General features: G+C 35.7%; 1 protein-coding gene across 1 annotated transcript in view; it reads left to right on the top strand.

Annotated features, from left to right (window-relative positions):
* LOC150105624 (sodium-coupled monocarboxylate transporter 1-like) overlaps window positions 1–11,515 on the top strand; it is an 85,999-nt gene extending 74,484 nt beyond the window's left edge. Inside the window, exons 8-15 of the mRNA XM_090394005.1 lie at window positions 2,941–3,029; window positions 3,991–4,106; window positions 4,280–4,347; window positions 6,101–6,187; window positions 6,426–6,601; window positions 10,782–10,882; window positions 11,014–11,108; window positions 11,366–11,515. Of these exons, the coding sequence (XP_090250131.1) occupies window positions 2,941–3,029; window positions 3,991–4,106; window positions 4,280–4,347; window positions 6,101–6,187; window positions 6,426–6,601; window positions 10,782–10,882; window positions 11,014–11,108; window positions 11,366–11,515 (882 nt within the window). The remainder of the gene's footprint in view (window positions 1–2,940; window positions 3,030–3,990; window positions 4,107–4,279; window positions 4,348–6,100; window positions 6,188–6,425; window positions 6,602–10,781; window positions 10,883–11,013; window positions 11,109–11,365) is intronic.
* Window positions 11,516–11,775: the final 260 nt, after the last annotated feature.

The raw sequence follows: 11,775 nt of genomic DNA on the forward strand, positions 1-11,775 counted from the left end.
TCATTTCACTTCCATTACTATTATTATTATTATTATTATTATTATTATTATTATTATTATTATTAGAAAAATTGTCTACTCACTATTTTTCACAGTATAGACTTTATGGTTGTTGCTTATCTATCTACCAATGTACGATTATTTTAAGAATCCATATTTACACAGTACATAACGGATTTTGTTATAACTTATAGAATTAGGTTATAAATTTTAAAACATTTCCTTATCTTCAATAATATCTTGTATCTGATACAATATGAGCTGACGTCTAAATAAAATTAAATAAATAAATAAACACCTTTTTAATTTGTTTTCTGTGAAATTGAATTAAATGTTGATTCAGTTTCAATTGTTTTCTAGATTAGCATTACATTTGTATCAACTGTTGTTTACTTTTCTATATTTTACTTAATGACATAATATCGTTTTTCAATTGTATGGATCTTAATGCCTCCTATATCTTCAACTAATCATTTTTCATTTTTAGCTGTTATATATGGCACCTGTTATCTATGCTCCTGCATTGGCATTAACACAAGGTACGTAATTATTGTACGGTATTGATTTTTTTCGATACAATTATTATGTAGTTATTCGGAAAGTTAAATTAAAAAAATGTTTTGGGGAAAATATTTTAAAATTTGAAATTAAAAAAATTAAATTAATACACCTTTTATTATCCTAAATCAAGAAAGTACATTTATTTTATCAACAGAGAGACGTTTCGTGGAGAAGCAATGGGTTTAATCGACCGTCAGATGCGGTGATTGATTTTATATGAGATGCCCATATAGGGTAACGGATGGCAATGCTGAACCAATGAAGTTTAACTGAGGTTCGGCTGTTGCTGTTATCCTGGGTAAATGAGTTCGCTCTCTTAGGTTTTGCCCTAGGGGAGCACTTTGAGTCTCCGGGGAAAGTGTTCTCCGGCACGGCCCGCTGAGGGGTGCTTGCCGGTGAATTATTTTCCTCGGAATATGAGCGGTTCTGCTCGGTAATCGAGTTTCACTGAGTAGAACCAACGCTGAGATTCGGACGGTCTTTCGCCCACGAATGAGTGGCCTAGAGATCGTCCGATATCCGATATTTTTGAGATGTCACCTTTACTTACACATACGGTGATTGATTCATTAATACCCTTGGGGGTGATGGATAGCAACGCAAAGCTGTACCAATGAAGTTTAACTGAGGTTCGGCTGTTGCTCTTACCCACTTGGGCGATGAGTTTTTGAGTTCGCTCTCTTAGGGTTTTTGCCTTAAGGGAGCACTTTGAGTCTCCGGGGAAGGTGTTCTCCGGCACGGCCCGCTGAGGGGCTTTGTCGGTGAATTATTTTCCTCGGAATTTGAGCGGTTCTGCTCAGTGGTCGGGGAGCCCGTCACTGAGTGGAACCAACGCCCCCCCCCCCCACCCCCCCCCCCCCCCACCCCCCCCCCCCCCCACCCCCCCCCCCCCCCACCCCCCCCCCCCCCCACCCCCCCCCCCCCCCACCCCCCCCCCCCCCCACCCCCCCCCCCCCCCACCCCCCCCCCCCCCCACCCCCCCCCCCCCCCACCCCCCCCCCCCCCCACCCCCCCCCCCCCCCACCCCCCCCCCCCCCCACCCCCCCCCCCCCCCACCCCCCCCCCCCCCCACCCCCCCCCCCCCCCACCCCCCCCCCCCCCCACCCCCCCCCCCCCCCACCCCCCCCCCCCCCCACCCCCCCCCCCCCCCACCCCCCCCCCCCCCCACCCCCCCCCCCCCCCACCCCCCCCCCCCCCCACCCCCCCCCCCCCCCACCCCCCCCCCCCCCCACCCCCCCCCCCCCCCACCCCCCCCCCCCCCCACCCCCCCCCCCCCCCACCCCCCCCCCCCCCCACCCCCCCCCCCCCCCACCCCCCCCCCCCCCCACCCCCCCAGCGGGTAACAGCAACAGCCGAACCTCAGTTGAACTTCATCGGTACAGCATTGCATTGTTGCCATCCGTTACCCCCCAAGGGCATTAATGAATCAATCACCGACTATGTAAGTAAAGGTGAAATCTCAAAAATACGGACGATCTCTAGGCCACTCCATAGTGGGCGAAAGACCGTCCTAATCTCAGCGTTGGTTCCACTCAGTGACGGGCTCCCCGACCACTGAGCAGAACCGCTCAAATTCCGAGGAAAATAATTCACCGACAAAGCCCCTCAGCGGGCCGTGCCGGAGAACACCCTCCCCGGAGACTCAAAGTGCTCCCTTAAGGCAAAAACCCTAAGAGAGCGAACTCAAAAACTCATCGCCCAAGTGGGTAAGAGCAACAGCCGAACCTCAGTTAAACTTCATTGGTACAGCTTTGCGTTGCTATCCATCACCCCCAAGGGCATTAATGAATCAATCACCGCATCTCACGGTCGATTGAATTCATCACAAGTCTTATCTGAAGTTGATAATTCTTTCTCATTATAAATTTTTTGATAAAAATATAAAAATGGTGTAGGAACTTTCCTGTTAACAATTTTGAATACTTCATTAAATGGAATTTATTAAAAATAAGTTTATCCCATCTTATTATTAGAATTATATTTTATAGGAAATAATAATTAAATAGTTATATAAATAAACATATAAAAGTTATAATACAATGTAAATTACTTTATATTTAAACAAACGAAAAATATTTCATCTATTTTTTTTTTTTTTGTTTGTTTGTTTGTCTATTTTCTCAGTGCTGTTTGGCTCAGTCTTCTCAGTCTTACATTTATTGTGAGTCTCACCTGTATCACAGGAATGGTCATCTATGCGCAGTATGCTGGTTGCGATCCGGTAAAAACGAAACAAATTACTTCAGTTGATCAGGTAAAGAAAAGAATACAAATATGAATATCACCATGATTGCGTATATGTTACTTCACTGAACTCTATAACATATCATTAATTACTGAAATATAACTCTGTACTTCCCCCCCCCCCCTGCAATTTAGCTTCTTCCTCTTTTTGTGATGAACACCCTTGGATTTCTTCCAGGAGTTCCAGGTATTTTCGTAGCTGGAATTATTAGCGCCACTCTTAGGTGAGTTTTCAAATTTAAATGCTTCGTATCTTGTTGACGTTCTCCTTTTTATATAATTTCATGTAAAAAAAAATATTTGGAGTGACTAAAAATTTTTTTTACTTTGACAATTTTTTTTTATTTATTTAGAAAATAAATTAAGATAGTACGATTAATAAAATCTTCTCGTTAAAAATTTCATAAATTTAAATGAATAGATTTACTTTTAAACCTAAGTTTAAATGTTTACATTTGAAGTAATGCTGAAGAAGTTGCCTATAGACGGCGCTGGTATGCTACATATTTCGCAAGTTCAGTGTTAGAATTTTGTTGTAACGAGTATATTCTGGGAACAATTTAGGGGTATATTCGCTTACGTACCGTCAATGTATAAAATTAAAGAAAAAATATGAGGCTATTTCTTAATAATAATAATAATAATAATAATAATAATAATAATAATAATAATAATAATAATAATAATAATAATTAATATCAATAATAACAGGATGGAATAGTGGTATGTATTGTTTTGTTTTATGTATAAGTTTTGTTTTTAACTGCATAAAAGATTGACATTTATGCAGTTTCCGTAGTGATTAGCAGTTTTTTCCTTGCTTATATATGCAAGTCACGTAAGATATATGCAAGTCACGTAAGACAAACAATGTGCTATTATCTAAAATCTATCATCCATCATTACATATAAACCCTCAAAATTTAAATGAAGCGTCCATTCTTCTTTTTCCTTAAAAATTTTGAACTGATTTCCTAGTTAGTTACCTACTTGAAAAACACAGTTGCGAAACATTCTATTGAGAACAACAAAGTCACTCTTCCCTTTGCTTGTTAATGTCATAAAAAAAAGTATTGAATAGGTTAGATTGAAACGTAAATCATTTGGGATTTTCCCCTTCATAGCTCAAGTTTTTACAGCACTAATTTTAAAATACAACAAAACAAATGCCTATTTTTTTCATAGCACCGTATCCTCTGGATTGAATGCGCTAGCGGCTGTTACCCTGGAAGATTTTATTAAAGTCTGCATTAAACCAGACATCTCTGAACTATGGGCTACTAGAATCTCTAAACTTCTCAGTGAGTTGAACTTTTACTTCTTTGTTTTTTTTTACAATAAATATGTAATTACCTTTTTTTTTTACGCTGTTATCTGAAGTAGAATAAATATTCGGTATTTAACATATGCACTGTTTAAGAATGTTCTAAAAATAGTATATGTTCAACCTAATTAAAAATCAATATTTTTTCAGCTTTTTTCTACGGTGTGCTTTGCATAGTCTTGGTTGCTATTATTGAACAACTGGGGACCGTGTTGCAGGTAAAAATAGTATTAATATCATTATGACCTTTAAATACAATATACCTTTAAATTTATAATTTAAAGGTATATATTTAAATTTAAATATATACCTTTAAATTAAAAAAATTAAAAATTGATAAAAGCCAGAAAGCCGTCCATATAAAAATGGTATGGTTTTACACGAAATCTTTTGAATTAAATTTCTATCATCGACATCACAAAATATTTAAGAAGGATACTTGTTTCTTGAAGGATACTCGAAGAATTTAAAGAGAAAAATAGCACTGAAGACATTTCAGACAAATATATGAACGCATTTATGAAAGCTGGGAGTGTCGCAGATACATATAAAAGAGAAATTTTAAAAAAATTATTACGAAAAAATTATTACTTTTAAGGAAATTTAAATATATGCAACATAATACTAATGAATATTGCATAATGGTTAAACATTATGCAATATGCATTAGTATTATGTTACAATGGTTGTGGACACTTCCTCCTTAGAAAAGTTGCATTAATAAGGCAATTTCTTAGCATGTTTGAGTTCTTTGCTACATCGGTAGTCAATTTCTAAATGAATTCTATGAATTGTTTCTGTAACGGTTGAGAGAACGTATTATAACCAATTATTTCGCAGTTATCTATCTCACTGTCTTTTGAATTTCATGGGTGAGCTAAAAAACCGTAGTAAATACAAATTATTTCAGATATCTTTACATCATTAAATGTGTGATTTTATTTTTACCACTTGAAAAACTTTAATTTACTAGTGAAATTTGCTGCAGGAATTTCCGAAACCATTATTATCAATTTTAATTTGTTTAGTCTACCACAAAAAAAAAATGAAATGCAGCGGAAATAAAAGAAATTATTCTTAAAACGAAAAGAAAAGGGCTCCGACTGTGACTTAAGAAAAACTGCATTGCTTTCATTGAAATGTATGTTTGTTTTGCAAACTTATGACTTGTCTTAAAAATTCTGTATCATTACGTTTGCTAAACCTAAGTCAGTTATAATATTTCGTATCTGCTTTGTTGAATGGATAGCGTCACATTACACCTTTCACATCTTGCATGGTTAAGTAGTAGATAAATTTCATCAATCTCCTAATGCGAGGCCAATATTTCACTTATTGGAAGTCTAAAGTAGCTTAAAGAAGTGACGTGTTTGGTAGTTATATTGCTAAAAATAGAAAGAAAAGATAGTTAAAAAGAAAATAAGTGATTTTTTCTTTAAGAATAATTTTTTTAAATAATTTATTATACACCATAATTTATCGCAGATAATAAAAATATATCAATCTTCTCCTAAACGTTGTGAATTAACTTAATTACGAATAAAGTAATTAGATGTTAATCGGGTTGGGATTGATTCATTCAATCCAATACCCTTGGAGGGTAATAGGCTCGGCTATTGCTGTTACCCTCCTGCCATGATCAGAGCTTTAATTGCTCAATAACACCTTATCCCTTCACTGTCCTCTACAGATATCGGGAAAGATGAAAAGCATTCTTGCTTCGCCCCTTTAAGCCAGTCCTTATAAGGACTAGATGTTAATCGGTTTTCTATGAGTAATTTTATGAATAAATATATTTTGAGATGGGCTATATATATATATATATATATTTTTTTTTTTAATTTAATATAAATATAAATTTTTTTTGAGATGGGATATATATATAATCGGTTTTCTATGAGTAATTTTATGAACCTATTTTGAGATGGGCTATATATGAGACAGAAATAAATGGGTTAGTAATTTTTTCAGGCTTCATACAGTTTAGATGCAATGTTCGGTGGGCCATTGCTTGGACTGTTTTCTCTCGGCATGTTCATTCCATGGGCGAACTCTATCGTAAGTATAATTTTCTTATGAATTGGTTCCATTAAGCAATTATTAATATCAAAAATATCTCACAAATTCTGGGATAATATAGTAAGAATACAAAAGATTGGAATCGTTATTTCAATTTATTAAAGCTATAATAAATTCAAAACTGTATTCTGTATACCTGTCCACAAATTTAGTAGCAATTAAAGCTAAGTTAAAATTATATATATTTTAATTCTTCGCTGTCATTTGTTATTTATAGGGCGCTTCCGTAGGCTTCGTCGCTGGGCTTGCAGTGTCATTGTGGATCGGTATAGGAGCCTTTATATATAAGCCGCCATATCCCAAACCTCCTAGTAGCATAGAAGAATGTCATTCCAATCTAACTTCGCATTTTGATTGGATGAACAACATAACAGATACCACTACCTTACAAGAGTAAGTTCTTGTGTAGAAAATGACTACGATGATATATAAGGTTAGTTTATAAACATAAATATCAGTTTGAAAAACACTACTAACCCTACAACGCTGGTATAAGCCATGTACATAGTGTCCAATCACCAATTCTAAGGAATCAGCGAGTAAACTACAAAAAATTCTTTGCAGCAAGGAAATCATTAATGTCTAATTCTGACAATAATCTTTAAAAAATTTATATTTAGAATTCAGGCTGATTCAGAATGTCCTTAATTTCTACGAGATCCAGGATGACAGCCTTGGCATTCCATCTTCTTTGTTTTCTTAGATAAAGTTTGGCATCTTTCCAAAAATCTGCAGATACGGTTTTTTTTTCTCCTTTTGTCATCAAGAAGATCAAGAGGAAAAGTGGGTGCTTCCTTGTGATCTCTCAAGTGTTCAGATATTGGTACTATGTTATATTTTTCATAAGAATGAAGGTTAAAAAATATAGTGCTTTTTTTTTTCTACAAACGCTAAAAGTGACAATCTCTGTTGTCTTAAATACTAGTCAAATATTATGATGAGCTAAAATATGTTTCATTGGAGCATGAGTAATTTTGAGATCCATGTAAGGATTTTTTGTATTCAAAAAAAAAAAAAAAAAAAAAAAAACCTAAATTTTTCTTGTATGGGGGGGGGGGGGATACCATTCTTAAAAAAATATTTTGCATCAATTTATTATGTTTCAATGCAAGTGAAAAGTTCGATACTAATGATATTATTAATAACGTGTGCTTCACAAGTTGTTCAGTACACATTATAATTAATAACAAGGTGCTGTATCGAAGTGTTTCGATCCATAGTGCTATGCTGCCCGAAGAAAGATTGTTTTAAGTTCGCTTCTAGTCGCCGACTAAAGGAACTTTTCCTAAGCTTTTCTTGACTGGTTCCTAAGTTAGTCGATTTCTGATACGGAAAGGTAGTGATTTCCCTCCTAGAAGCTAGTGCCACATGATGGCGGCAGTTGTCCGCCATACTCTCTCCCTTCTGAAAAGCTTTGATTTATTGATAGTTCGGGTCACTATCTGTTAAATGCTTGAAAGATGTAAACTAGCTGCACTCTTAAAAAAAGGGCTAAAGGAGCTCTTTGTGTGTGTGTGGAGGGGGGGGGGAAATAAAAGACGTTAGAGCATTCATTTTATCATTAATATCATTATAATAATGATTTTCATAAATTATATGAGTATACTGAATATATTATTTCTATTATGAATAATAACGATAATTGACAATCACAATTTCATAACTAATCTGTTAACATTGGGTAAATAACAATATACATCTTTCAGTTTATATTTTACAATTGCGTGTTTATTTGTCTGGGACAGAGAATGGCGAATAAAGTATTTTCCATTGTACAGTAATAATTTATAGTAGTAATTTTAATATTCAATGAAAATAATATACTTTCAACGATTACAAAATTGGTTTATTTTTTATCAAAATATATGATATAACCCACAATCATAAGGGAATGGAATTTATAAAAAGAATAAGAAAAATGACAGAAGAAAGAGCACATAAAATAAAATCATAAATGAACATTGAACATTAGAGAGCAGAGATGGCCATATTCCCGGCTCTCGACTCAATTTGGGTTTCTATTCATAAAAGACAAAAATTTGTGATACATATATTATATAAAAAATATATTTTTTATCACAGACATAAATACTGGATGATCAAAATTAAAGTATCTCTGTTTAAGGCCTTATGGAGTGCCACCCAGTAATCTAAATGCTTCGAAACTTTGCAAGAATACATTCTGAGTCATGTGGAAGCGATATCTGAGAAAAAAAAAAGTAGTTCCAAAATTCACCACCAGGGTTGCTATATGATTTACCAAATGTAGATGTAGTAATTTTCCTGTGCATCTAAAGAGAAAATGGACACTAGCATAAATCACATTTTATTCACTTCCATTATGCACTCAAGGGCTCTTCTGTTCAATGTGCTGCCCTTCCCAGTATCTCACAAACTGCATCCTTTGCACAGTGTGTTCAACGACAGAACGAAGCTGATCGGGACTGATGTCGTGCACATACTGTATTGTTCTGTATTTCACCGCTGACAAGTTATCAGAATGATCCAAATAAACCACGTCTTTGAGAAATCACTAGAGCCAGAGGTCAGATTAGATGAATGCAATGGGAAACGCACGGCTGATCCCTTTGGCTTCCGTGAAATATTCTCGAAACACCTGTTGTACGAATCGATCGATCGATGTGTGGAGGGGCCCCCATCCTGCATGAAAATGATTGAATCCATGCACAAGCGCTTTTGGTGCTCTGGCACAACTAAATTGTGTATCATATCGCGATACCGCTCGGTAGTCACTGAACAGGTCACAGGACCCGACTAGCAAATATGTCCTCACAGAAGAATGGTCCAATGATAAACGAAACTATCAACCTACACAAGACGTAACTTTGGGAGAATGCAAAGAAATTTGTTGGATTGCATGCGGGTTTTGCGTCGCCCATACCCGGTAATGGTGAATGATCACAGCTCCGTTCAGATGAAAATAAGCCTCCATCTCCCCAGAAAATCAACCATGGCCACGTAGCGGCCATCTCCACTCGAGCAAGGAATGTTAAAACAAATGTCAGCCGACCTTCAAAGTCTTGTGGAAACAACTCCTGTGTCATCCCGAATGGATAGAAATTTCCAGACAGTTGCGTAACCGATTTCATGTGTCTTGATACAGCACGTGCACTGCAGGAACTAATGCTCTTATTGACGGCCTACTGCACAAATGCCATTAGCAATTTCATTCACTTGTTGTGAACTGATTGGTTTGAGACCTCTGCCAGGTCTAACTCCCAACGATCCCGTTTCTTCCAAACTACTAATCATTCGTCGCAGAGCACATGGGGATAGTGGACCTCTTCGACATTTGTTCAGGGACAAAATTTGCGGAGTGCAGCAACAGAATCATAACTGTTTAGGTAGTACAGCATCAAGAGCAAATCACATTAGAACAAGGTTAGTGCCCTTACTGTGGACAGTATTGACAACCAGAATGAAGGATAAAAATCCCTGTCCATCTTTTTAAACCCTTCTGGCACTTGCCAAGTTGCGTGATGTGCAAATTTCATTCATTCGATGTTTAGAACGCCACGTGGTGAATTAATTCCTCTCCTTATAAATGTAACGTTTTATCATAATTCAATCACCTGTCTAGCACCAGTTTATGATAACAAACTATGACATTATTTGCTGCGCAATAACACAACTTTTACTTTATATATTTCTTGCATTATTCTCATATATTTGTTACGAATTCGTTTGCTTCTAATAATTATTCAGTGTCAAACTCTTTGGCAAAATCTATAAAACTTATCAACAGCTAAAAATTGCCTTTAACCAGTACTTTGGGACTCCAAACTAGAACGGAAAAAGGTCTCACAAAGCGTGATGCCATCAGTACGTAGAAATATTGTATTATTTGCTGAAATTGCGTCGTCTGACTACTTGAAGATTAGAGGGATACCTGTTCTTCATCCTTGAACTATCATTAACAGTGAACTCAAAGCAATCAATCAAGAATACTGGGGAGAGTACGGCAGACGAGTACTGCCATCTGGTGGTCATAAATCCTAAAGATTATTGTCTGTAATAGCATGAGTCCATGGTCAGATTTATATGTATGAGGCGATATTTAAAAACCCAAGTTTTCGTGAAAGAAAATCCTACTTGCACGTGTCGGCAAGTATTGGCTGTACATAAAATCGATTCTGTGGACATAAACTAAAATTTATCATTTTAATCTGTGAATAAATTAATGTTATTATATATTAGTAGTACATTTTATTATAGCGTAGATTAATTTATATCTTAATTTACGTTGATATTAATTAGCATTAAGAATTTTCTTAATTAATATATATTAGTAAGTTGATTATTATTAGTCTGTATTGGTATATTCGTAATTAATTATTAATTTTTGTATGTAATATATTATTATTAATTATTAATAATGTGTGTGTGTGTGTGTGAAGGATTAAACTCTGAGGATGACGGATAATCTAGAAAAGTAGTTACATCTAAATATATAACAGAAGAACTGTAGCACTTAGATTTTTTTAAGCAAGCAGTGTATTTGTCTAAAATACTAAACACATAAATTCGCACGCATCGTTTTCTCTCTTTCCAGAAGCCACATATTTCCATTATATGAACTATCATACATGTGGTATGCCACTACAGGATTTGTTACAACCATGCTAATTGGAATAATCACCAGTTTCCTGACAGGTGAGAATATTCTAAATGTATATCTCTTAGGATTAAAGTAGAATTATTAATGCTTGAAAACAATTATTTGTTAATTCGTAATTTTTAACCAGGCATAAACTGTCAGTGTGAATGTTCTCATTTTTTCCCAGGATGCACAAAACCAGTCGACTTAGACCTTAAGCTTCTCTGTCCATTGATAAGGAGGTTTATCCAAAAAAATGCTAAATTCATAGAAAATAATGAGGTAAGTATAATATGAATATTTAATATAGCACATTACAAGACGATCTAAAAACTGAATCAAAAATTCTTCAGCATCTTCCATGTAACACCAAACAATAGAAGTAAATGAAAGTGCATCATCTAAATTACGAAATTCGATGTCTTAATTAGGTTTAGGTTCACTGTTATCTCAATAATCTATTTAAAATAGTTTAGTGTAAATACAGTTTAAATATTAATACATTTTTGTTTATTTACTATTTTTTATAATTTTAACAGGATGCCAATAAGAAAGAAGAAGCTAATACTTCTGTGATGTTTAAAGGTGGTGCGGTGAAGACTGCTTACGCTAACTCAGAAATATGGACTGTTAATTGTTCTAATAAAGATATAAATTCAATAGAGAAGAGCGAAAGGCAGATGAACTAAGTACTAGTGTGCATACGGTGTATTTATAAACAACAAACAAGAGTAAAAACTAAGAAGCCATTGAGGAAAAAGTGCCATCTTTTTCTAGCTGCTAAAAAGTACTTCAGCTTTTTATTAAGATCTTCGTGATTCGTTAACAAACCTAGTAATTCAGGTTTCCTCCTACCAAAGACCTCGCATGTAGAAAATGGACGAGTTTTAGAAAATGCAAGAACTATAGAGACTTCTACTCTATGAGTCCTTATAAGGATAAGGACTGG

This window comes from Typopeltis vanoorti, chromosome 6 (genome assembly GCF_054136105.1).
Source record: "Typopeltis vanoorti isolate ZY-2024b chromosome 6, IOZ_Tvanoo_1.0, whole genome shotgun sequence".
NCBI classification, from domain to species: Eukaryota; Metazoa; Arthropoda; class Arachnida; order Uropygi; family Thelyphonidae; genus Typopeltis; species Typopeltis vanoorti.